The sequence below is a fragment of the Strongylocentrotus purpuratus genome, unplaced genomic scaffold (genome assembly GCF_000002235.5).
Source record: "Strongylocentrotus purpuratus isolate Spur 01 unplaced genomic scaffold, Spur_5.0 spur5_scaffold_8, whole genome shotgun sequence".
In the NCBI taxonomy this organism is placed as follows: Eukaryota; Metazoa; Echinodermata; class Echinoidea; order Camarodonta; family Strongylocentrotidae; genus Strongylocentrotus; species Strongylocentrotus purpuratus.
Window position 1 is genome coordinate 23159520 of NW_022145614.1, and position 27998 is coordinate 23187517.

The 27998-nt window shown below is 37.8% G+C and overlaps 3 protein-coding genes across 3 annotated transcripts; all 3 read right to left on the bottom strand.

Moving 5' to 3' along the window:
- Positions 1-28: 28 nt before the first annotated feature.
- On the bottom strand, positions 29-3537 carry LOC115918387. Its single transcript, XM_030976104.1, has 6 exons — positions 3033-3537; positions 2395-2667; positions 1884-1973; positions 1478-1729; positions 793-859; positions 29-32 (listed from the first exon to the last, which is right to left on the bottom strand). Exons 2-6 carry the CDS (start codon positions 2603-2605, stop codon positions 29-31), a joined length of 624 nt encoding a protein of 207 aa, XP_030831964.1. The 5' UTR covers positions 2606-2667; positions 3033-3537.
- Positions 3538-12135: 8598 nt separating this feature from the next.
- On the bottom strand, positions 12136-18797 carry LOC115918391 (enoyl-CoA delta isomerase 2, mitochondrial-like). Its single transcript, XM_030976256.1, has 7 exons — positions 18560-18797; positions 17702-17774; positions 16369-16471; positions 15556-15676; positions 15071-15160; positions 14381-14524; positions 12136-12840 (listed from the first exon to the last, which is right to left on the bottom strand). The coding sequence occupies exons 1-7, from the start codon at positions 18719-18721 to the stop codon at positions 12688-12690; spliced, it is 846 nt and encodes a 281-aa protein (XP_030832116.1). The 5' UTR covers positions 18722-18797; the 3' UTR covers positions 12136-12687.
- Positions 18798-22860: 4063 nt separating this feature from the next.
- LOC100890713 (caveolin-1) lies at positions 22861-26367 on the bottom strand. Its single transcript, XM_011669497.2, has 4 exons — positions 26286-26367; positions 25855-26112; positions 24843-24935; positions 22861-24314 (listed from the first exon to the last, which is right to left on the bottom strand). Exons 2-4 carry the CDS (start codon positions 26092-26094, stop codon positions 23991-23993), a joined length of 657 nt encoding a protein of 218 aa, XP_011667799.1. The 5' UTR covers positions 26095-26112; positions 26286-26367; the 3' UTR covers positions 22861-23990.
- Positions 26368-27998: the final 1631 nt, after the last annotated feature.

Genomic DNA, 27998 nt, shown 5'->3' on the forward strand with positions numbered 1-27998 from the left:
GTCACAGGACCCGATGGATCATGCGCAGTTACCTCCGACCACGTGACGGTTCGAGCACTTGACCCATTTATACCCCATTCACAGTGGCCTCAAACACCGCGACAGCAGCGGGACTGTCCCGCTGCTGTCGCGGTGTTGTCTTCAGTGTGAAGGCTCGGACCCGTTATAAACTATCGCGGGATAACACCGCCTAGCGATAACGCCGACACAAACTATCGCTAGGGACGCCTAGCTACAGCAGCGGGACAGTCCCGCTGCTGTCGCGGTGTTTACTCAGTGTGAAGGCTCTCCGCTATAACACCGCGACAAACACGTGTGATTTGTTTACTTACCTATCACTGACCTCTTTTCTACAGCAATGGGGAACATAAAGTGAAATAGAAATAAAGTAACCAGTGGATTCAAATTGATTTTATTATTATGTAGGTATTATAATTATCCAAATAAAAATATTTCACACTTCAAAAAATTAAAATATTCTGACTGGAAGCAATAAAAATGCTAGTTTTTTAAAAAGTAATATGATCGAGGATACAAAAAGCAACTTGACATGTTTACCGCGCAATTTCAAGCAAGTATTTCCGGTCATATCGGGGTCACTCGCGGGTCATGAGCCATGCATACACGTGTTTGTTACGGAGGTAATAAAAATCACCCGCTGCAGCGTGAATGGGTACATGATATTTATCCCGCTGCTGCAGCGGGATAACTTTTCTACTGTGAATGCATTTGTAGCGGTGTTATGGCGGTGTCGCCGCTCCGCTACAACGCCGCTACAAATTTCAAAACCACTGTGAATGGGGTATTAGTGGTATCATGATGTCCGAGGGGCAAGATAGAGTGGGTCCGGTGATGTCAGCTGAATTAAACAATGAAATAGAAATGGCAGAATCCGGGCGATAATATAAAAAAAAAACTATTCAAATCAGTATGCATGATTTTAGCAAGATGGAAAAATTGCCATGGATACTTTAAAAAAATACAATAGCAGTAGATTGGTTTCGCAACACTGTAGCTATGGTTAATATTCTTGCCTTTGCGTTTCCAACCCGACAGATTTCGCAGTGTTTCACTAACATGATATGTGATATTTAGAATAGACCAGATCGTAGTTAGCACACGGTACAAATGACTCCAGTTATCCAAAGACCTTTAAACATGGAAATGTCCCCATTTGAGCATTTTAGAACATATTCACTGCCAAAGTAATGGAGGAACTTCGTGAATAACTATTATTTGCTATCTTGAGAACAATACATCCACCTGTAAATCATAGAATGTACCGTTGATCAATATGAATAGTAAATATAACTTTTATGAGAACGTTTCCAGTATTCGTCTCGATGGGTTTTACAATGTTTTACAAAACTCTATTTTACATACCAATGCGCAGACAATACTAAAAACGGGCTCATTGAAACTTGTCGTTCTAACCTAAATGACATTTCCCCTGATTTAATGTCGGTTCTGATTTTACCCGTGACAGTTACGGTGAAAGAACAACTGGCCGACTTATTGTTCATGTCTTTAGCTTCATAGGTGACATGGACTGGTATCCCGCGAGTTGAGAAGAGAGCACCAGAAGTCTCAGACGATTCTAGGATGACTCTTCCGGAGTCATCGGTAGCTGTCGGTGCAGTCCAGTTCACTGACACAAAGAGCTCCCACGGTGCAACGAAGACGTGGATGTCATCCGGACATTCAAAAATCTCTGGTTTGGTGAAGTCAGCTGCAAAGGGTGAATCGGGCAATTAAATTAGCATAACGTAGATGTACGTGTATATTGGAAAATTAAATAACAATCTTTTCAACAAAAAACCCAAAGTAATTACATTACAATCGTATTTCGGATTAGATAACGAGGTCAATTATAATTAACTTACCTTCAATTACAAAGCAGTAGAAATGTGTTGGAGTTTGGTGACAAATTTCTCGTATTGGGTCACAGGGACCTGATGCACAAAAGTCAACCTCTGTAAGAAAATCGGAAAGTGATATTAATCCTAAGTCCCAGTGGTCTCTATTTACAGCAAATACAGAATTGATCAAGGGGGCCGGGGGGTGCAAAATCAAAATTTCCCGAGGAAGCCTGCCGAAGACACGCCAAAACTAGGGGATCTGGAGCCTTCTTAGGCCAGTTTCTCGCCTCTGATGAGGATACCACTTCGTAAAAACATAAAAGAGGGTATTTGAGATCTTTCAGCTGGAATGGTGTACTGATTGATGTTGGTGGCAGTGGGGCATGGGTTGTTCCGCTACTATTAGAAGTGATTACGGTTAACGTCCGGTTTACTGATTATTTTGTTGTAAGGATATTATAAAATGCGTTCAGATTGGTTTAAACCAAATGGATTTAAATTATCGCTCTGTTCGGGACGGGAATTTTTTGTTTACCTTGAACTTGGATGGGAATAACGCAATCGGCTTCGAATCCATCACTATTCCAGAACATGTAAACCACGAGGTGTAAACCGTGGTCGAACAAGTCTCCTGGGGTTTGCGACGACATCCCCTCTATGTCGCTAGTGTTGGCCGGGTTTGTGGCGTTGGGCGGATCGAAGAAGACAGGAAGGGACTCTGTTGCCAGCAGACTGGTGTTATACATTGACGGTATTCTACTCGTCGGACAACCTGATATAACAGGTGCCAGGTTGGTGTTTGGATCACCTGAAGGTTATGTTTTGAATGAAAAAAATAGGGTACTAAAAAATTTAAGTTAAAATCAGGGTCATTTCTTTCCCTCTCTCTCTCTCTCTCTGCTGTCTTCTTTTTTTTCTTCTTCACCTCTTTTACATAATTTTTTCCGCCATACGAATCAGAAAAAGGTTAAAATGGGAATAACATTATTCTAGTCACTGCACTCTAAACAAAATTCTTAGGAAAAGAATTCTGTGAGTGCCACACAGCTAGGAAATAATGAACCTAATTGACAGTGGTACCCTGTACCTGCTTCTTAATATCTATGTGTGAGATCAAAACCTTTTAGAATTGAAGCGACATTACTGTTACACAAAATTTACAAAATGACTTACCCTCGACAGTGACATAGAAGAAGCATTGACCTTCGTTGCCGGCTTCATCAGTAGCCGTGTAGATCACAGCGTGGCGTCCAATGTCGAATAGGTGCCCGGAATCGTATTTGCTTTGTACGAACACCGGTCCCGAAGCCTTCGGTTCGACCCACGTCACAGAAGCGTTTTGCAAACCCGCCGATGCTCCCACAGTAATGTCTTGTGGGCAGACGATTACTGGTGGTGACAGGTCTGGATAAATTGTGAAGGTTGAATTACAGTCATTTCAAATTGAGGTGCAAGAAACTTTACGTCACAATTACGTTACCTTGATCTTTTTAAAAAAGTGCCCATGAAAATGAACAGTGGCGTGGCACGGGTTCAGACAATGAGTGCATCAGCATCATTTGGGGCGGGGTTGGAGGGGAACTGTTCTTATACACCGTTGGTTAAATGTGAAAAGACTGCTTCTCATTATTAACCCTCTTTTTCACTTTTTCTAAAATGCCATTCACTGAAAACATTATATCGTTTCCCCCTGCTACTGGCTTTGATCCTAGAAAAGAGAAGGGAAATGAAGTAGAATGTACGGTGAAAATGTGTAGAACAGGTGAATATGCATGTGACACCTGTTCTACACATTTTTACATAATAGCAGGGAAGGGATGTTCCTTTGTCTACCTGAGGAACTGTATATTTTATGCGCACGCGGCATACTAGTACCTTGAGCATGTAAAGGCGCCATATAAATATCAATATGTATGTATGTTTGTACTAGATTTAGGAAAATCAAGGTTGACGCATTCTCGATCGCCGACTGAGACGACGTAACGCATGCGCAGTGCCTTATAATGTTGTCACACGTTGCAGTCAAAGCTGTTGACGTGCAAATCTAAAAGTCCCTACTGAAGAGTAGGGTGCGTACATCCAGGAGGAATGTTAAAGGTATTACAAAGTTTTGAAATGGGGTCATGAATTTAGTTCAAATTAACATATTGGAAGCATATGCGTTCCTACAATATTTATTGATCGTTGTCCCGATTGAAATCGAGTCTAAAGTTATGAAATTATAAATAATAAACTCTTTATGTTGTATAGCTCCCTCTGAAGGTCATGATATCAATTTAGCTATGAAACAATGTTTCTTGACTAAAATCGACCGATTAGCTTTTCCTGTTTGAAAATTATATATCACAACTACATATTCTGAGATTTTCATGGTCGCAGCTACCATTGTACGGCCGTAGGCGCTATTTGAAATTTATCAAAATTTACCGGGAGCACCGGTGAATTTTTATATTCAATTTTTCTCGAAAACAGAAGTGTTTTAGGGGGTAATTTTTTTAGTGCTTATAGTACATCCACAGGGGCATCCAAATATATCAAAATTGTAAAGATTCACTATCCACCCAATTTTTAAATTTCCCAAAACTTTGTATTACCTTTAATGATGAATTACTCAAGGGTCCGTATCAAGGAAGACATCGTCGTCAACAAATCATATAGTACTTTTTAATTCTGTGTTAAATTATCTTTGACGATGACCTTTTTATCAATATTGTGCAATAGCTGTGGGACACAAAAAACTTTGCTCACAATAGAGAAAATCATTTTACCAATCAGGAAGTGCTTACCTGCGCTTGTCCAGTTCACTTGAAAACCAGCATTCTCCACACTCTTATCTGTCGTGAAATACAACCAGGCCGAGTCCGTATCATCAAGACTAAAATTCTTAGGGACGATGTTCCCTGAGAAGAAATGGACTTGGCGCTCTGGAATAATTTCTTCACGTAAGTCCAGATTGAAGTCTACTACCAGTCCTGGACCTACCGTCAGTTCGTCCTTGAATTCTTCAACTTCGAATGGTTCGTTGAATGTGAACATGATCCGAGTGGCGCCAGGGATGAATAGTAGGTACAAGATCCTGTCTCGAGCAACGTAGGGGTTAGGATATGACGGCGATTCGAATATTCCGCTGCGGCAACTGGGGCCATAGCAAGTTATTGTTGTTGCGTCAGCTGCAATTGGTGATAATGAAATAATTAAGCCATAATTTGTTGGTATTTCGAGATAAGTACTCATTAAAGGGACTTGGTAACTTCGTTCAGATGAGAGAACATGGCGCTAAGGTAGTGACTTCAATGCTAGATGTACAATTAAAGATATTCTGAACGCTTGAGTGAAAACAGACCATTATTAAAGATAACAATTGGAAAAACGAATCTGATCGATTCTTTAAATCTCTATTATATAAATATGTAATCACAATATTTAATGACATTTTGGGTGAATTTAATCGTCACAAAGCAATGAATTGGCTCTATATACTATTCCAGACATTAAAGTGTTGAAAGATGTTTAAACCCTGTCTTATTTTCATGAAAAAACACTCGAGAAAATTAAAAAATGAGAGGGGTAATTTACTGTTTAGAGGGTGTCTCACAGTGACACCTTAAAAAAAACATAAATATCTTTGTGGTTTGAGAACTTTTTCAGGATTTGTTGGATGATAGAGGGTTTATACAGTAGAAGGAATACAAAAATAACGCATTTTTTTCATTAACCTTCAACAATGTTACCGAGTCACTTTAAGATCTACAAAGATCTGCAAATGCAGAGGCGGTGTTCCCGGGGGTGGGATAGATGGCATAGTACACTCCCCAGTGTACTGCGCCCTCTACCCCCCCCCCCTATACCCACCTTTTCAAGTTCCCCCAAAGTGCACCTTTTCACATAGGAAAAATGCATGATACTTTTACTTCAGGTAAGTGCCACTTTTTATTTTAAATAGGTGCCCGAAACACATTATTATGAGTTCCACTTACGACTTCTAATAAGCGCCCCTTTTATTTTGACACGTGCCTGTTTTTTCTTTCAAGTAGGTGCCCTTTTTCATTTTGGTATTTGTCCCCTTTTCCTGTTTAATAAGAGCACTCCCCTTTTCTCATATATGCCCCTGTTCACCTCTTATACACGCCCCTATTAAAATTTGATAGGCAGGGGTGGCGGAGCGACTTTCAAAGTGAGGGGGAGGGGAAGCACACATACAATGGGAAATCTGAAAGCGAAAATTTACAATTCTTTTGACATTGGTATATAACCCTACATTGGGATTAGATTAACGGGGATGATTTCGATATTTTTTCTCTGTATACATCATACAAGATAGTGTTTAAGCATCATACTTTGTAGTTGGGTGTAATGGTCGGAAAATTCATTTGCGAGCGATTGAAGCGAGCGAGGAAAAATTATTAGATGTGTGAGGTCGCAGTGCGAAAACTTACATCTTATGAAAAGGAAAAAACCCAATCCTGTTGGGGTTATTACCACATTCTCATAACGGAAAAGTGAAAAGACCTTTGATAAGTAACATAATTATATCATCTATAAATGCGAGCGAGCGAGGGGAAACTTATCTTGATAAGGGATTTTTTAGAAGTGACAAGGGGATAGGTCCCTAATAAGCAAGGGAAAGGGGCACGTATCATTGTTAAAGGGAAATTATCAGAGGTGAAAAGGGGCACTTAACGCACCTGAAAAGGGGCACAAATGAGAATGAAAAGTGGCAATTATAACAAATGGAAATCTGAATAAGGGCAAATCATCGGAGTTGAAGGGGGCACTTATCTGAAGTTAAAAGCAGTAACTTCTCGTACCCGAAAGGGTCATTTACCAGAGATGAACATGGGCACTTATGAGAAGGGAAGGGGCTCTTTTTGGTTGAATATGAACTTGTCAATGGAAAAGGGGTAGTTATTAAAAGGAGAAGGGACACAAAGTAAAAGGGGCACCTCTCAGATTTAAATAGGGCACTTCTCAGCGGTGAATGGGACACTCATCAAAAGTGAAAAGAGGCACTTCTCGTACCTAAATAGGGGCACTTTATATGAGAATGGATATTGGACACTTTGACACATTATACTCGACACATTTGTCGAGGGAAAAGGGACACGTTTCAAAATAAAAGTGGCACCTATTAGAGGTGAAAAAGGAAGGGGCACTTATACAAATTAATAGGGACACTTGTCAAAGTTTTAAAAAAAGGTCACTTTTAGGAATACTTGAAAAAGTGGGGGTACTGTGCCATTTCAGGTGCGAAAAATGCCCCATTTCCGATATTTTTAAATTTGACACGTACTCCGTATCTTTTGAAATAAGTGTCATTTCCCTATTGATAAGTGCCTCTTTTCATTTTCACCATATAATTTGCTCCTAATTTAAAGTGACTAAGAGCAACTTTTTCTTTAATTCTCGCCATAGCTCGCTCGTTGCGCTCGCTCCACGTTATAGTTTAAATGATTATGTCGTTATTAAAGGTCTTTTCAAGTAAAACCCTTTCAGGGTTGATGTTTTTTTTCTCTACATAAAATGTAATTTTTGCACTGCGACCTCACAAATTTTGAAATTTTTGCTCGCTCGCTTCGCACGCTCGTAAATGATTATTCAGACCATCACACCCAACTGCAAAGTATGATGCTTAAGCAGAATCTTCGACCATGTAAAGAGAGAAAATATCAAAATCATTCCTGATAATTTAATCACAATGCTATAGGGGAATTTACCAATGTCGACAAATGTTATATTTTCGCTTTAAGGTTTGACTTTGAGGAAATCCCTTTTTATTGGTCCCCCCCCCCCCCCTCTTTGAAAGACGCTCAGCTGCTCCTGATTAGGTGATAGGATGTACTATAAACTCAAACTAAAATTGATGCAAGATGACTCATCTCACGATGACGCCCATAATAATTGAAATAAAGTTGCTTACTATGATTATGTTTTGCAAACAAAGTGGATTGTAGGTAACTCTTCGTCATCATGGTCATGTAGGAGGTAATCAAAACAAGGCTAAAAGACAATTTGATAGATGTGAAGTGACACTGAAGCATATGGGTTTACATTTCCGAATTCTAACATTCTTATAAAGGCTGCCGATGATATTCTGATGTTATACCAAGTTTAATTCATAAAAATAGGCGTAGTACTATTCTATTCCTGAATCAGAAAGCAGAAACCAGCGTCTCTACTTATTTAGTCGTTTTAAAGTTTATTCATGACCGTCACGGTGGATATGAAAATGAACGGAGAAGGGAAGGAGCCTCAAATGAATCGAATCCAAATGGCATCGAATGTATGTATGTTCAACTTACAAGATTGGTCGCAGTTATATCCTTGGCCACTTTGGCACTCGCAGACATGGGTCGATTCGGTCGAACCAGATCGGTCGTAACATATCTCCCCAGATGAACATGGGTTGGTGAGACATTCTGAATAGAAAGGAACAGATTTGTTTTACATATATTATCAGAAAATACATTCTTAAATGATATAAACATCAAATAATGCGATGCGTTTATCTTTGCCGTTATAAACACTCTTCTTTTATTCTTACTGAAGTACTCTAAAATTATTGGCTCAATTTCAGTTTGTTTTTGATCGTCTGGTTTTACTAGATTCTCACATATTTCTCTTATTTTTTGCTGGTTTTCAATAAATTAACTAAAGTGGATTGCATTTGCAGATATGTTTTATTTGTAATACTTGTGCTGAATACAGAATTTGTGATATGATTATTCAAAGAATGCTGATGGTGATGGTGGTGGTGGTGATGATGATCATAATAGTGATGATGTTTTGATTGTGGTGGTAATGATGATCATAATAGTGATGATGTTTTGATTGTGGTGGTGATGATCATAATAGTGATGATGTTTTGATTGTGGTGGTGATGATGATCATAATAGTGATGATGTTTTGATTGTGGTGGTGATGATCATAATAGTGATGATGTTTTGATTGTGGTGGTGATGATGATCATAATAGTGATGATGTTTTGATTGTGGTGGTGATGATGATCATAATAGTGATGATGTTTTGATTGTGGTGGTGATGATCATAATAGTGATGATGTTTTGATTGTGGTGGTGATGATCATAATAGTGATGATGTTTTGATTGTGGTGGTGATGATGATCATAATAATGATGATGTTTTGATTGTGGTGGTGATGATGATGATCATAATAGTGATGATGTTTTGATTGTGGTGGTGGTGATGATGATCATAATAGTGATGATGTTTTGATTGTGGTGGTGATGATGATCATGATAGTGATGATGTTTTGATTGTGGTGGTGATGATGATCATAATAGTGATGATGTTTTGATTGTGGTGGTGATGATGACCATAATAGTGATGATGTTTTGATTGTGGTGGTGATGATGATAATAATAATAATAATAGTGTAAACTTATAGAGCGCACACACCGTCCAGGGACGCTCATGGCGCTAGCTCAGCAACAGTTCTCTTTGATACAAGTAAAGTAAATAATTTTGCAATATTTTTTGCGATATTTTGTTATAACCCATTTCAATCGTCAGCTCTGCCTGGTGGGGCCCGGTGCCCTCCAGCTGCTCCGTTCACTGACAATTTAAGGGACTAGCCCAGTCAGCACATTATTCACAGAAGCTCTAGCATCTGAGGCCAACAGGCCCCACACAGGCAGCCAATGAGACTAAAGGGTGATAACTAATTAATTTCAAATGTATATACAAAAAACATATCAATTATGGATTTAGTAAAATAAACTTATACAACTTAAGGAAATACTGGGTTACAGATGGAATAGGTAAGTCTTAAGACGAGTTTTAAAGGCAGAGTATGTTGCAAAACAGCGAAGTGATGAGGGAAGCTTATTCCATAATTTGGCTGCTGCATGTGAAAAAGCATGGTCTCCCCATGAATGACGGGTACGGGGAATTTGCAGCAAATTATCACTTCCAGATCTTAAGGTACGAGTTGGATTGTAGGAGTGTAGTGAGTCTTTAATGTATTGTGGCGAGATTCCATGGAGAGCCCGATAGACAAGTAACATAATTTTGAAGTGGACCCTTTTCTGGACAGGTAGCCAGTGAAGAGAGCGTAATATAGGCGTAATAGAAGACATTCTTGGTGTGAAAGTAAGGAGTCTTGCACTGGAATTTTGGAGGGATTGCAGTCTGTCTTGCTGCTGTTTTGTGAGTCCAAATAGAATAGAATCACAAAAATCTAAGCGGGATGAGATTAATGCATGGATTAATTGTTCGCATGCTTTTTGAGTCAGAGATTTTCGTATGAACCCAAGGTTCCGCAGTTGATGACGATTGTGGTGATGGTGTCTCAGATTGTAAGAAATCTATATATATATATATACTTACCGTATTGCCCTTGTCCCTGGACAACACTGGTGGTTAGAAAGAATATGAAGATTATTCTAAGGCACCGTTCCTTTCGGTCATCCATCCTCATAGTCAATTCGGTATTTAAACCAAAAAAAGCACGATAATGTACTCTGCTCGCCTTTTTCGTCTTCCTTCCCGCGGACAATAAAATTGAATGGTGCAAATAGAAATGTGAGCATATAACATGACCAGAGAGATTCGAGTCAGGCAATGTATCTCCTTCCCACAATGTATCTCCTAACCATTGTATACATCAATAAGCCGTGTTATTTTTCTTATTGATATATTTGTTATTTCAGCTCTGCTTTGTTGTTGCATGAACGGTGTCCGTGTGGAGAACACAATGGGACTTGAACATATTTGAGTCCCTGTCAAGGCGAAAGTCAAATTTCTGTTTTCATTTCCTCGAAGAAGGTCGAATGACTATTGTTCGTATTTTCATTGGTGTGTGAATATGGGATATCTATATGTAGCAGTTGATTGAAGTAAGGCGAGAAAGAGGCGCGAAGATAGAGAGACCCACATTGGTTGGTTGATTGGTTGGTCGGTGTTACGATCATAAAATATGAAATACAAACATCATAGCCCATCATGAAACAAAAACTAAAACGTTTAACATAGACTATTCTAGAAAAAAACATACGTTCATTTTTATATTTATTTCACACTAGATGCCCTAAAGAACCGAAATGCCCTAATTAAAGCACATTACTTGGATTAAATACATTAAACTAGCAATCACTTTTACTAGCTCGACTTCCTTCACCAGTAGCAAAGTTTTTAAAAAAGATGCGCCGCTTAATATTTTGTCACGAATTGGCCCCCTCCCCTCATGCCACTAGCTGGATCCACCCCTGTTCTTCACAAACATTATGCTTGAATAATGTAAGTGATACACATATTACATGTATGATGTATCCTTATTAGGCTTTTTTTTTAGATTAAAATTTAAGCCCTTAAAAGGCAAATGTGAATCCTCTGTTTAAAATTTTAACACATTCGCCTAAATAATAAATAATAAGGGGACAATATAACCTCAAACAGGAAGGACATCATTCGTATAGGTAGGGGATAAACAATTTGAAAACCGGGCTACAATTTGTTCTAACGCAAATGTTTTTGTGCTTCTGGGGTTCTGTCCACCCCCCCCCCCCCCTCCCACACCGTTATTAGCTACACTCGATGTGCTCGCTTTGCTCTACTTAGACCCAAAACATAATGTTTCAGGCAAAGGCGCCGGAAGAGGGGGGGGGGGGCAAAGGGGGTTGATGCCCATAATAATTCAAGTGAGGTGGTGGAAAAATCAAGGGAATAATCACCTTTCTCGTCTATTTGCGCGTTGTTTATTTTGGGTCGGGGCGGGGAGGCACCTTATTAACTTTAATATATTTCTTGTGTTCTTAAAATTATTAAATTTGGGGTTTCACGTGGGGACAGGGTGGGGGGTATTTCCCTTCCCAATTTTAAGCTGTTTTTGTCACATTCAACAGTTTCATTAATATTTTGGGGTTGCCGACATATTTATTTGAGCTGCCTACCCCCCCCCCCCCCATGATTAAAAGTCCCTACGACAACGACCTGTACCATTATTATTTGAAACATATTTCAAAATGTGCTTAATTGGTTCTCTGATTTCCGCAGTAGCATGTTTTATTGATAGCAGAGAGTAAATTCAATTCAATTCAATTCAATTCTTTTTTTTCACCCAAATTCACAGGAATATATGGAAATTTGTTTTGGTCACACAAATTAATTTAATGTTTCCAGGTCAAAAACACAGTAGGCCTACGTTAGATACAGTTCGTATACACACAAACAAACATATAGCGAACGAGAATCATTGATAAACATTACCAACACATATCTTCTTCCAGTGACTTCAAAAGAAATGTAAGCATTTGGGGTACATTTAATTTTTATTTTTTTAATTCATGTCATAATACAAATCGTGATTAGCAATCAATGGCTGAAGTGTTCACAGTTTACAAGCAAACTTAAAAGTACGTAGAATACAATATTGCAAAAAGTACAATTTTACACACAACACGGTCAATAACTAATAATCAGGGTAAATAGACCATTGTGGTTTTAAAAATTCAAGAAAAAACAAAAATAGAACAAATTACACAAGACGTTATAGTGACGTGTGTTACTTCAAAGAGTGAGTGGAAAGCAAGTAAGGAATGGCTAATAAGTAGAATTATCGAAACAACTTAATAAGTTCAAGTCAATTCAGTACCAGATTTATAGGGACCATCCTTGGAATATCCGTACTCAGACTAAACAGACTATGCTTTACTAGAATCAAAATAACAATTACAATAAAACGAAAACATTTTAAACAGACATGCAATGTTTTAAATTGCATTGATAAATTTCCAAATCATGGGTAACAAGAATGTCTTAGATAATGATTCATGATATTTCCGGGGTGTAATTCATAATTTTGGATGAGTTCATTAAAGCTTTGATTTTGAGAAGAAGTTCATGATGGCCTGGGCAAACTCGTCTGATGTCCATCTCTCTGTAATGAGATCACACTCGGCTCGGTTCACCTTGTACAGGCGCTCTTTCTCGGTCTCCCAAATCAGATTCTTGGAAAGTCGCATAGACTGTTGGACCAATGAAGAGAAATTATAAAATAAAGATATAAAACAACAAGTAAATACGACACATACATGGTGGTCTCTAAAGCTATGGTCATAACTCAGAGCGGCGACCGACCGAATAGTAGCCTCCTCGGTCGCCGCCGGAATTTAGGAATCGCCCAACGATTTTTGGAGAAGTCGAGCAGTTTGTAGAGCCCCAGCGATGAATGGCGGTGCCCTGTCGATTTCCCGTCGGTCGCCGGTCGATTTTAGGTCAAATTTGGCGAAATCGGGGAGCTTCTCCGGGCTGCGTCCTGGCAGTGACCGACTGATGACCCACAGATTCCCGAGCGATCTCCCATCGACCACCGGGCGATTTTAACGAAATTACCTGGCGGCCGGCCGGTGATCGGCGGGGCACCAAAATACACTCGGTGCCCGGGCGTTCGCCGCCCGGGCACGGACCTAATCGAGCGTTCGCCGTCGAGCGACTTAGGTCAAAAATCGAAGCCGCTAGGTCAAAGGCTGCCGACCGATTTTGGAATCGCCGCCCAGTGACCGACTGATCTCCCTGCGGGGACCGAGCGGCGACCGGGCGGCGACTGCTCAGCAGCCTTTGACCTAGCGGCTTCGATTTTTGACCTAAATCGCCCGACGGCGAACGCTCGATTGGGTCGGTGCCCGGGCGGCGTCCGCTCGGACACCGAGCGTACTTTGGGTGGCGAGTGAAAGTGAGCAGGCGCCGCCCGGATTTTAACTCCGCGCAAAAAACTTCAGCAGCGCCCTAGCGATGTCCTAAAAACAAGCGGTGCTTTTGGGAGTTGTGACCTGAAGGTCTCAATATTATGATAGTGGCGATAAGGGCGGCTGGAAGGAAAGTAATATCTAACAAATCGGGGTACGAAAATATTGCACAATTTGTGAAATTCTCTTTAAAATTGAATTTGACCTTTTCTTTGCACTCGAATTTCGCAGGCGAATGTTAATGGAATGATATAAAAATGCATTACACAAAGGTAATTGTTATGAGAAGGTTTCATTGAAGACATTAATGATATAGATATTACCAATGTCGATGTTAATGTTACTTACTCTAAATTTAAATTCTTTAGATAAAATAATAAAAAGGTACATAATGAAGAATCATCGTGAAGCAGTTACTAAGGCAATATTGATATGTCATTGTTCCTAGAAAATAATCAAATGTTTTGAACAGACCAAGTGTTTTAACATTTCGACTCAATAAAGGGAATTATATTTAGTTTCACTTTGAGAGAGTGTACTGTAGCACAACAGCAACAAGTAAATCAATTCTTTGACGTGCATAAGGCTACAACTTTTCGTAAAAGATATAATAGGCTTGGATTAAAGGTTGCGATTGGGTTTTAGGCTAGATTTAGGGTAAGGTTTGGGTATAGGATTTTGTTTGACGTTTAAGTTTAGAATTAGATTAGTGTAGGTTGTCGCCGAAGAATGTGTCATACAACTTAAATTTCCATCATTATTTCCCTCATAAATTGGTTAATATTCTACCCTTGATTATATAATTGTGTACATAACATACGTTTCTAGGAAGTTGAGCATATTCCTTGACCTTCTTGTCCACTGTCTCTCTGAACTGAGCATCAGGAATGACCTCTGTGACCAGACCACGGTCAAACGCCTCCTGGGCGGTCAGCTTCTTACCAAATAACAGTATCTCATTCGCCTGTAAAATAACGATGGTAAAGACCCTCAGTAGGTGATAAGTGTAAAGATAAACGTAATCGGGAAACATTATTTAACACGAGCTCAAATTCTTTCAAAGAAGCAACCCACGTCACCATCAATAGCCTAGCAAGTCACATTTTGAAATGCGTGAACGTGGTAATGGCATATTACATAATCTATTACAGATTTCTATAGGAAATACAATGGGACCCATCGGGTAATGACATTAGGGACTCTAGGTTTACACGACGAGAACGTGGACCTCTATGTGTGACATCCTTATAAGGCAATGTGACGTCCTTTTAAGGCACATCCCACGGTATACATAGCCTGTAATTATGGATCTATGCAAGTATTTTAAACCCACACCACGTATGTGCCCCTTTCCATAATTTATATCTGTCTCTGTTATGTAAAATAACAGAGAAACTTTTGTACAAGTTTGTACACCATCTAGTACGCATGTATCATTACATAAAGGCATAAGTATACCATTAAGACCTTCCAAGCATCACCAAAATCATCCGTAACTAATTTATCTCACCTTCGCTGCTCCCATAATCTTGGGGAAAGTATAGGAAGAGCATCCTTCTGGACTCTGACCAAGAGCAGCGAAAGGGGTGTGAAATTTTGCCTGAAAATATCAAATGAATTAAAGCTTCATTTAAGTCTTTTCATTTCTTAACTGTTATCCTCTCACAGTATATTGTAATTTTTCATCTTGCCAGGTGGGTCAGGTATAGGAACAATAACAATTGTCATAGTTCCATAATCTATTCAAATTTTGACCATTACAGATATCATAGAATCTTCGATGTCAGTACTCACAGCATTCAGAAAATTCGTCCCACCGATACCCATTTAACACTTAGATGAAGAGTGGCAAATGTAGATCAATTTTCTTTTCCAAAAGACACTAATACCACGCCAGGGTTCGAACCCACGACCTTCCCATTTTCAGTCAAGTGTTCCAAGAATGAGGTTGGTTTTTGGCGCCACCAGGATTCGGTTTATAGAATATGAACTTACTCTGTCAGAGGCGAAGACAACATCCATCAGCGCCAATGTAGTTACAGCAATACCAATGGCAGGCCCGTTCACTGCTGCAATCAGAGGCTTCGGGAAATCGATGAAGGCATTTACAAATCTCCTGCCGAGGTAAAAGCCAGAAAATAGGGATTAAAGTTCAGAAGGATTACAATAATGAAGATAGACAGTAGATGAATGGATTGGTGACTTGTCTGGCCTCGAATCACAATGTGATCTATTCAGTTTTATTTTTATTTAATTCACCAATACAGGATTTATCTCATTCTGAAATCAAACTCTCCTTAAAGCCTCGGTCACAAATGCCAATACGAACTGCTACGAACGCCGTACGAACGTTTTTCAGACAATGGAAATTCGGGAAGACAATAAAAAAACAGGGAGATTCGTACGAAATTATCATTCGTACGAACCTTTGTGACCGTAGCATTAGCTAGTCTAAGCATTTCGATATCGTTTGGTTGCAGAGGCTATTGTGCATGGGCTTTCGAAAATGTTAAATGGGTATATAGTACCCGGTAGGATGCGAAAGTCAACGTGGTTGGATGAGCAAGTGTGCACTTTTAAAATGGCGACAGACTGGAATGCTCCCACGGGAGTGGAGAATGTGCATACATTGTGTGCGGGTGAGCATGAATCAGATAAACAGGGTAATAATATGTCTGTACAGCGCTTAGACACGCTATTGATTGATGTATTGGGCGCTATATAAAAGCGGAATATTATTATTATTAAATACTGTACTATGCACAACTTCAAGAGAGTGTACCGTCCCAATCTGAACTGTATACTCACTCTAATAGAAGGCTCTGTTGTTTTGACGCCTCTTCCAAATTAGTGATGTCAACTGTCGTGAAATTCCCAAGATCATTCCCACTACAGTAATAGTCCCCAACACCTTAGGAAAGATAGGAAGTATTTCAAAGAACTTTGACAATTTGATGTATTAGTTTATTTCCTCTACCCCTGTTTGTTATCAATCAATCTTAACTAAAACTAATAAAAATGTATTTATTCATCTCAAATTAATCGTTTACTCATATTAGTGAAAAACATAATTTCCGGCACCCAAAATGTATTGATGTTTTGCACTTTGCACTGATTCGTTTGTAGGATTATTTGTGAATTGTACACAATCATACGGATTGGGAATCTCAATTTCTGAAGGAAGAAAAAATAAGTCTGAAAGAAACCGCAAAACATTGTGACCAGTGGCTGCAGAAGAAGAAGAGTGATGAATTTAACAACAATCCCACTTGTAATCATACATGGTTTTTGTGGGTAATTAAATATTATTAAAGATGGGGGGAAGGGTATAGGGAAAACATGGAGGAAAAGGGGATGTTGGTAATGGTGATGGGCAAGAATGGAAATGAAGATTTATCTTCTTGCACTTCTTCAATGTCGTTAAATATTACGCAGAATTGGAAAGTAAGGTTAGGAAGACAGGGAGGTAGAAGAGGAAAATTATGTAGATAGTAGAAGTGGTAGTGGTAGTGGTGGTAGTGGTAGTGGTGGTATTGGTAGTGGTGGTATTGGCAGTGGAGGCGATTGTCATGCATGCGGGAATAGAACAGTTTAAACTTCCTGCCACAGGTGAGTTCGGTTTGAGTTTGGAGGCAAAGACAAAATCCTCATTAACTGCAAACACATTTGACACCACAGCATGGAAAACACGATTCCGCACAAAAAATGTCACAAAATGCCATCGGACGTGCATAACAAGGTTCATACTTATCTAATGTAGAATATTGGCATTGTTTTGTAGACATTTCTTAGATTCCAATCAATAATCTCCATAGAAAGTTTCTGATAGTAGTTTACCCACCATAATTATAGGTTCGTGAGAAAAACAGCAACATGGTAAAAGTAATGCAGCTTAATAATCGTATGATCACAACACCATTATTATACCATTTGTTAGATAATGATTGAGATTATCTGTAGATAATTGATTACATCATTTTGAAAGGAGGATAATGAAAAGTCTACGAATTACGGTGCAGTTATCTGAAACTGGTCTCTATCATATAGTTCTTAATAAAAACGACATTAGCATCAAATGTTATTATATACCCCTTTTATGTCAAAGTTTTACATGGTTTAAAACTCATACTATATTACTAACCTGTGATTACGGCAATGACTACATTATCATCTTGCCCTGCTGCAATGAGAGCACCTTGTAGATCAAGGTACATCTTTAAAGAAAAATACATAGTGATGAAAGCACTGTGAGAAACTAGTCGAATTTAGCCGATAATGTATTACTTGATTTGTAAGAACTTTGTTTAATCTGTAGTCTAACGAATATTTCATATCTTTATATCAAATACGATGTTTGTGCACTTTTTCATGGTAGCTCGGCTGAAGCTGGGGTAAAAATATGATTGCAGGGCCCTCAGTGAGAACAATATTAATACCGATAAGGCTACCCTGAGTAAACAAGAATACTTATCAATATTATTATCATTATCATTATCATTATTATCACTAATATTATTATTATTATTATCATTACCATTTTCACACAAATTCTGGCGCAGAGATAATTAAATCACAATGCTCTAGGTTAAGGTGTGGATGGGTTTTTCCACAGAGTGGGATATCAACGGCTGCATTCAATATTTAAACATTTATGTGGAAATCATCAGACTTCCTTTTTTATCCCTAACCCTTCTCTTCTTCTTCTTCTTCTTACATATACACACATACCACATAAACATGAGCTCTTCCACCCCCCCCCCCTCTCTCTCTCTCTCTCTCTCCCTCTCTCTCTCTCTCTCGCTCTCTCTCCCTCTCCCTCTCTCTCCCTCTCTCTTTCTCTCTCTCACTCACTCACTCTCTTCTCCACAAACATACACATATGCATGCCCACGCAAACACACACCCATCCCCTATCTCTCTCGCTCCCTCACCCTCCTCTCTTCCTTCCCTCTTTCCCTCTATGCTTTATCTCATTCATATCTACTTCCCGTCTTCTGACCTGTGGTGTGAAAGCATTTTTCTTCTTTGGTCTGTTGAGTGTGATGGTCGCTATTCCATTCTCCACACGATACAGAATACCTTTCGAGGTTCTTCCGACATTCATTTTGCTGCCTCTTGCTGCTGGATCGTTCTTTACTTCTCCATCCTGAGAAAATAACATACATGCCAGTGAGAGAGTATGAATATTATAATTTAAATAATTTATATATTAAAGTCCCCGAGGGTACAAGGATAAATTTCTTCTCTCAAGTCATGTTTATGTCTTAACGAATTAGGACTGGAATTCTTAAATTTCATGGGTTAATAATATTAATTCATTAACAGCAACTTTGACCCTAACAAAGCTGTAAAACAAACAACAAAATTTTTGAGAAAGGTATACTGGTCCCATAAGCGAATATTATAGAAAGGTGCAGAATTTGTGTAACTTTCATCCAGAAAAACAGAGAAGACATTAATCATCATTTTTTTTTAATACAAGGATAGAGACAAATATTTAACCCCCGTATGGATATTGAATGACGACACATGGTCCGGCGTCAATTATCCTCGGTTGCCAATTTCCTTCATTAACCGAGTTCCTAACCCCAAACACTATACCATACCATAACATGGATCTCCGGGATGAATCTATCAAGGTATCTTCTCCCAGCTCGGAGGTTGTTAGCAGTTTTCCACACGTCTCTTTTCTCTGCCAATCTAGTACACTCTTGCAGTGTCATTCTAATCCATAAATGCATTTCTTCCCCTAGAGTTGGTACATTATACTTTTCACAATACCATAATCCAAACGTTAACCCAAACTAAATCAACATTCCAACCTTAAACCTTTTCCCCATAGATTTAACGAAATATTCCCCGGAGCTGAGCAAGTGCCTGATCACCCACATACCACCTCCTCCTCGGTGGTTTCCTCTGCCGTGCATGAGAACATACCTTTGTCATGATTTTCTGAATTCTATGGCTCCACTAATCCTTGCTCGATGTGAAAATGTAGGCTTATATCAAAGAATATCAGGTGAAGTATTATGCTATATCTACCCCGGTGTTGCCCGCAAACATATTAATAGTGTTTATGGAAGATGAAACCTCAACAATGTGTATTACTCGTCGAATAGACTGTTTATTCACCCTGCATTTTGTATGCCAGGAGACTTTATAGCTGATAACAATATAATTGTATCACTTGACCCGTACTCTGACCATGGACGGTCCACGCTCTGACACTGTGTTAAGTTTGGTCTAAAGTAAACTTAAAGTAAACTGTCGAGGTCAAGTATTTCCTTTATCAAAAAATATTTGGCACCAAAATTAACTGAATACGGATCGGGCGTTTGGGTTTCCTTTTGTTTTGTTTTGTTTTGTTTTATTGTTTCGCATTCCACAAAATAACAGTTTACATATTATTAAGTTCAGCAAGATAAAGTATATTGACAAACAAAAACAATGATGACAGTAAATAATCATTAACGACGTGAAATATGAGGAACCTAATACAGGTATGTGGTTACATAAAGTCATAATAGTCACTCGAGCGAGGCGCAAAAAAGAAGAAACAAAGACATAAATAAATGAAAAATAACGACAACGTGCCTTATGCGTATGATTTCAAGAGAAAGTCTTTGATTTTACGCTTGAATGAATACAGCGAGGGTGATTGAATAGACCAGTTCACGGTTAGCACATTACTGTAATGAACCCGGATATCCACAGATCTTAAAAACATGAAGAGGTCCCATTTTTTACATTTTGAAATAATCACTCCTACAGAGATGGAGGTGCTATATAAAGAGCCTTTGTTTCCCCCTTTTCAAAGTATACTTCCACCTATGTATCATGGCGTACACTGAATGTGCATGAATCAATAATGTTACATAGCTTTCATGAGCACGTATCCACATTTCGTCTCCCGTGTATTTCAAAATTTGTTCTGCAATGACCTTTATCTGCTCATGCTCAGACTGCGACCGTGAACTGGCTTATTATCTCAGCGTCCAAACTGTTCCAAAATGAAGGTCATGTGTTGGTTATTGTTTTAAAGGCAAGAACGGTGCGTACGGGGGATAGATGAAAATTGAGGGATTGCCTGGTGGGATAAGAATTAATGTCACTATTTTTAAAAAAAAATCGTCTATATTAAGTTGAAACATAAATATCCCTACAAATATAGTTCTGTTACTTTCAATAACTTGTAAGAAAGAAATAATGGATTTGTATGTGCCAAAACATCGGCAGAAGAAATAATCCTTACAGCTCTTTTTTTTTGTATTTTGAGTATGGAATCAATTTTCGTCTTGGAAGAATTACCCCCAAACTAATATTCCGTAACTTAGGTATGGTAATAATAACGTAAAATATAATCATTTCAAAATATGGGGAGGAAAATGATGTTTGAGTTTATTGGTAGCTCCTAGATTTCTTGAAAGCAATTTTCATAAGTAGTCGATATGGACTTTCCATGTTAATTTACAATCAATATTAAATATAAAGACCAATAATTTTGAAGAGTCAATTTAACTCATTGCCATTCATGAAAACATCGCCAGGTAAAGTATGCAGTGAATCACTAAAGACCATGTAATTTGTCTTTTTGAAGTTAAGAGATAACTTATTTGGTTGAATCCAATCGCATACAAATCGTAATTCAGAATTTAATTTATCAAGAAGGATTTGAGGATTATCGTGAGTAAAAAATATGCTTGTGTCATCTGCAAATAAAAGAAAAGAAAGTTTATTAGAAGAGTTTTGAAAATCATTGATGTATAATATAAAAAGAAGTGGGCCCAAAAGGGAACCTTGAGGTACATCGCAAGTGATGTGTTGAGTTTTAGAATTTAAATTATGAATAGACACAAATTGATTCCTGTTTGCAAGATAACTTCTGAACCACTCCAAGGCCCTTCCACGAATTCCATAGTAAGAGAGTTCATATAAAAGTATTTCATGGTTAATCGTGTCAAAGGCCTTGGAGAAGTCCGGAAAGATACCAGCAACGTGAGACCTCTTATCAATTGCCTTAGTAACTTTATCTATTAATAATATTATTGCATGCACAGTTGACTGTTTTTTACGAAAACCGAACTGGGAATTGATGAAAATATTAATTGGTGAGAAACTTTATAGTGCGAGAATAAATTATCTTTTTCGAGGACTTTTGAGAATGAAGTCAACAGTGATATTGGACGATAATTACCTAATTCATCCTCTGAACCTTTTATGTAGATGGGTATTACTTTAACGACCTTCATTTTATCAGGGACAACACTAGACAGCAAGGACAAAGCTAATGAAGATATCAATAGAAATTGAATTATTCTTATTTTCATTTAAACATTCTTAAGACAACCGTTTAATCAATACATTAATGATTTCATTGATCAAACAATTTATTGTTCCATTCTAATAGTGAATCATAAATACAGAAAAGCAAAGCGGATTAAAATTATTTTGAATAGATTCTTTTCAATAATATATAGATGAACTAGAGGGAAAATACCAACAGATTGTAACAGTCAGTACCTCATTTAATCATTGCCTACAAGTAGACGCTAGCAATCATTAACTAAAAATCAAAAATTGCCAGACTTGGTAAGTCCAAAGAGCATTACTTCATATCTACCTTATAGTCACGACAGCGAGATATCAAAGTAGAAAAAGAACAGTGTATTGACATGGATAGTGCTACTTTGGAAATGTGAAGGAAATTCTTTCAAATTATTTAAATCACATTTTTTTCTACTCTCCATAAAATTGTTTTGGTTCCTTAGATGTATTGTCTAGAAAATAATCTGTAACAAGAACACGAAGGATGTGTATGGATGTTAATGACAGCCATGATGTGATCATTAGATTTTTACTACATGTTTCACTCAAATCCATTTGTTCCCTCAGTATACATGGTATATAATTTTCGTCATAATTACCTATCTTTCTTTCTTTTCCCTTATATTTTGGTTGTCCGCCCATCTCTCTTTCTCTCTCTCTCTCTCTCTCTCTCTCTTTCTCCCCCTCTCTCTCTCTCTCTCTCTCTCTTCCCCCCTCTCTCTCTCTCTCTCTCTCTTTTTTCTTCTCTCTACCCCTAATTCTGTCCATTCAGAAATGCATGGTATTATGCTCTGTATCTGACCAGGTGACGATACTATGGTTCTAATCATTCACATACCCTTGGCCTTTAAACCTACAGAAAACCCTTATAAACACTGCACATAATGTATACGCTCCCCTCCCACTCTCTTTCTTTCCCTCTGTTTTTGTTTAACACGTACTTTATATTGGCACACCATTCTTTGTTCAAATTTGTACTCTTGCAGCATTTTCGATTTTTCTTCCATTTCTTGCATACGGATAATCATCAATTAATTTACAGTAACACGTTCTACTTCTAAGACTTTATGTTTGACACGATTGAAGAGACTTTTGAAAAATCAACCATGAATCAAACATGATTTCTGAAGGCAATACAATAGGGTATTGGAATTTCATGTAAGCCGTTTTCTTGAAAATACTTGTGATCGAACTATTGTCTAAATGGTACAGCACCTAAGCATAGCATTGCATTACGAAATAATTTCTGATATCTAAGCTTATTTTATAGACTCAATAATGATAAATCATTCATATTATGTCTAACGAGCTTTTCCTATCCTAAGAAAGTTAAAAGAATACCCAACTCATAAATGGTAGTTTTGTCAATATTTTATGTACTAAAGTACTACTTGTAATTAACGGGCATAAACAATTTTATGCTAATGGTAACCGTCAGATAAGGTATTGCTACTTAAGACAGAATATTGTTCCAACCGTAACGTTCATCTCATTGGCGCACAATTAAGTTGACAACAATTCAATCACGTATGGTCAGCGTTCTATTACTCACTGTGAAGACAAATATACCATGGAAATAGGTCAAAAAGAGACCATTAATACCATGTTTTGATAATTCTATATTTTGCATATTTTAAAGATATTCTGACTGGTTTTGATAAAGTAGCATTTGTAAAAGTTAATTTTTGCATCACCATTTTTTAAATGAAAAATACTTAAGAATATATATCTTCAAAATTTAAATTTAAAAATTTAAAAATAAGTATTTAGATAATAAAAAGCGAAAAAATTAATTGAATCAGGACATATTACTGAGAAAAAAAACAGTGGCACACTTGCTTATAAACTTTTTTTGCAATATACTGTTGAAAATGTTCTTCCTTTTTTGCTCTTCATTCCATCTTGCCCTTCTTCTCATTACTTTTCTTATAACAATCCATTTGAATATCGATGTCGTCATTCCCGTATATTTACATCCTGCATATTCTATATAAAGGTAAAACTGTTTGAATACATCAACGAAATGATTTATCGAATCGAATTGCTTTTAATTATTTAATAATTTATTATAGCTCGTGGCTTTAACCATATTTGGAGGAAGTCATTTAAATATGTGAATGGGACAAGGTGGGCAGTTTCAACTTGTCGCTCTCCTTCTTCAAGCCGGGTCCATCCAAGCCTGGGACAGTCAAAGTGAAATTCCCTCGAACAGAAGTGAACGTCTGACCGATGGACTGGAAGAGGGGGTCCAGAGAGGACCGGAGCACACCCCTAGCGAGTACCTCCACGATCCTACAAGCCTGTAGGATGACCTTAAGAGCGGGATTGACCAACCAGACCAGGATGAAGTTCATGATGGCGAAGACCAAACCCCAAGCAATGCCCAAGATGGGACCAAGGAGTGCGGAGAGGAAGATGTAAAATCCCCTCTGTTTCAAAATAAAGGGATTAAAACATTGTCGTTTGTCGTGTTTTGAGGAGGCAAAACGGTTTAAATCAGTTAATAGTGTTTAATGACTAACTGGAAGAAATGCACTTGCTTTTCGAAATCATTTTTTTTTTCTCACAATATCAGGAATGTAACAAACATTGAAAACAATTGTAGGCGTTATGATAACTTTGAACTTGGAAAATTCGAATTTAATCAGCAAAATATTAATATCACGCTTAATTATTGACACAATAATGTATGTTGTGCAAAATTGTTATGCTTTCTTTCGTCTGTAATTGTTATTGAAGATTCTTTGACCTAAAAGGCTTAGCTAAAACATATTTTAAGAACACCCTGACGAAAGCTGGTTCGTGTTGGGAGTTTTAATCAACACAGTACAACAAAAGTTATTTATCAAGTAAGTTTCTGACAGGTTAGCCTACACGGTAAAATTTAGTTATACATTTAACGTAAAATAGAATTGATGGAAAATTCTGATTTCCCCTTTGAATAAGAAGAAACTCACCGATGTCCAATTGAAGATGACCTTGTTGTAATTCCAGACAACACTCACATTTTCTGAACCAAGTGGCTCTTGAAAGGTCTCCTCAAAATCAACCTGAAATAGACCGTTTTTGATTTCAAGAAAATTCATTATTGATGGATTTCATATATTTCCACGTAATCATTTTTTAAAGTTTTCAGTACAATATCTTCAACATTATTAGTTTATAAATACATAGGAAATATAGCAAAATAAGTTTGTTCGTTTAAGTAAAGAACTTTTAGCTTTTCTTTGAAGCAACTTTGTGATATTCATGTTTTGATTATTCAGATACCAATTTCCTCATTTCAAACACTAGGTTTCAAAGCGACAGGAGCATTGAAATAAAGTGAATATTCATCAAAGTCATATCTAAACAAAGTTACGTATCTAGAAATTCATACACATATAATGATAATGGCAATAATAATATTAATGATAATAATAATTGTTCCACGTTTTCGAAGCAGCCACTGTAAAAACGTTGACGGTAGATTAGAATCTGGATTTGGTAATAATCAGTTTATATTTGTCAGTTGTTGAGCGATCGTTACAAGCTGGCGCATATATTTGGGGGTGTCATTAAGATAATTAACTGTCATATGATTTAGAATTTTGAAGAATTACAAGCAGACTTTAAAAAAAGGTAAGAGGACACTTTTTTTTTTTTTTTTTGGTATCGAAATTTGAAAATTTGACATTTTGCTCCGTTGGGGGGGGGGGTAAGGTCATCTTTTTGAGGTCGGCCATGGGAATATTTTTTTTTTTTTTAATTAAAAAAAAAAAAAAAAAAAAAATCTAAAAGGGGTGGGTTTTAGGGAAATTTAGGGGGGTTTACACACAAAAATTTACCAAAGGGGGGGTTTAACCCCCAAACCCCCCCCCCCCCTGTGTACGCGCCTGAGGACAATAGTAGCATTACTTAATGAACAATAACACATGTCATGAAGCTGTGAAAGAGAGGATGAATGAACACCTTATTTTAAATTCTCACCTTTACATTTGGCTTGAGAGAGTACAAGTTCATATCGTCATACTTTGCCGTATTTGGTGCTCGCTCTAAGGCTCCATGACAACATGGTCTAGCTTGGGCCTGGGCCTGATAGCCCGAGGTATTGTTGTTGTAGAGGGGGTAATACTGGCCACCCTGAGAAATCAAATAAGTCGTGGCTGGAGTACCAACCAAGTGCTCATTCTGAGGTGGATTGTCCTCCATAGTAGAGTTGACAGACATGGCTGAAGTTGGCTGTTCCTGCTAAAAGATAGGGAACGCCATAATTCGTTAAACCCTATGATTTTTAAGGCAAATCAATAAAGATGTTACATAAAATGCGTAAATAAGCATGATTGAATAATTTTATTTTCCATGGCTTGATTTTAAAAGTATCTCATAATGAAAGTTTTGGAGAATCAAATGCGACTTACCGAAACTATAATGAAGACAAGAAGACGACACAAAGCAGAGTGTAGCGGATCGCTTATATCTCTAACCTCTCTCTCATCATCAACGCGGATTTTATCACCAAACAAAGATCCATTTACGTCATACGAATCAACTAGTTCACAATAGGGTTTTGGTAAATCTATGTCAGCGAGTAATTAACCATGTTTTCGAACTAGACCAGAGTTGTTTGCATAGTTGTGTAATAAGGAGTAGATTTTCGAGACAAAGATAAATGAACAAAATATGTATAAATTAATGGCAACTTGACTTATAAACATTTGAATATTTCCCCTATAGAATAGAGCCCAGGTACCCTAAATACTAAGTGGAACGGACCCATTACCTCTGTCACCTTAAATAGATTTTTTTGGACGAATCCAAACATGTATGCATGTACTTTGTTTCGGTCTTGCAAGGGGAAACAGAAATGTAAATATATGATTGACGCCGAAACAAGGAGCAAAGATCTATTAGGTTTATGCCCGATTAGAGGGAGCTCATTAGCATATTTAACCTATTGACGAAGATTAAATCAACATGATATGTTTAATGGATTTCATTCAGAATCAATCTTGGGTTATTGTTCTTCGTGTTAATTCTGCTACAACAAAAATCAATGAATAATAGAAACCATCTTTTTATCAAAACGGATAGCATGGCTTTTACTTGCGATAAAGTTATGAGTATTTGATGTGTAGATATTAATATGATATGGGTAACGACACACCCATCCACACGCCCAAAACTGTACACACGAACATACATATGCCCCCCCCCCCCCCCGGGGGGGGGGGGAAGCATCTTTTTTGGGGGGTCCAATTTTTTAGGAAAAATTTATCGGCGACTTAGCCAGTCGGTGAATAAGCAATAAGCGGGGGGGGGGGGGGGTAAGAGCACTATTTTTGCCTTTTTTTTTTTGACCGGGGGGGGGGCAGGCCCGTCGCCCCCTGGATCCGCGCCTGCCCATATTATACAATAGTATTCAAGGCACATGGATCGAATTGGGTTTAATAACTGAACTTTGGCAATTCAAAACGTTTCTCTAGATAACTCCAGTGATCTTGCTGCATTTAATGTATGTCTCGTTACAATTTAGATTCTCAACAATCGTAAAACCCAAATATTTGTCAGACCTAGTGACATTCAAATCTTGTCCATTAATGAAAACAGAATGACAGAGATACTGAATACCATCAATTTTAAATAAATGTATTTGATATGATATAAAAACAGAAAATCATTAGTAACACTGATTATTTTCACCGATTTGTAATTGATTGATAGAGATTAATAATTTTAATCATGATCAGGCCTACAAAGCAACCTCACTGTATTCGTGGCAACTAAGCCAGTCTGGTTGTAATTTGAATGATTGCTCTGTGAAAATTGTTAAGATTGCACTGAAAACAGTAGAAACAAGTGGGAAGAACAAAAAAGGAAATGAACCAGTTAACCAGTATATTTCTATTTTCGGAGAAATAATCGTTAAAAATACGCCCCAAAAAATACCTTGGAAAAATTTCTGACATTTGGTTCTGTTTTGAAAAAAAAACACTCACTATTTCTCCAGCGACTCAACCTCTTTCGCTCCAACTATCTCTCTTCTTCACACCGACTTGTTAAACTTTTTCACTTCTCTCTTCTCAACTGATTAATTTGTTCATAAAAAACGGTTATATTCTGTTTTATTTCGT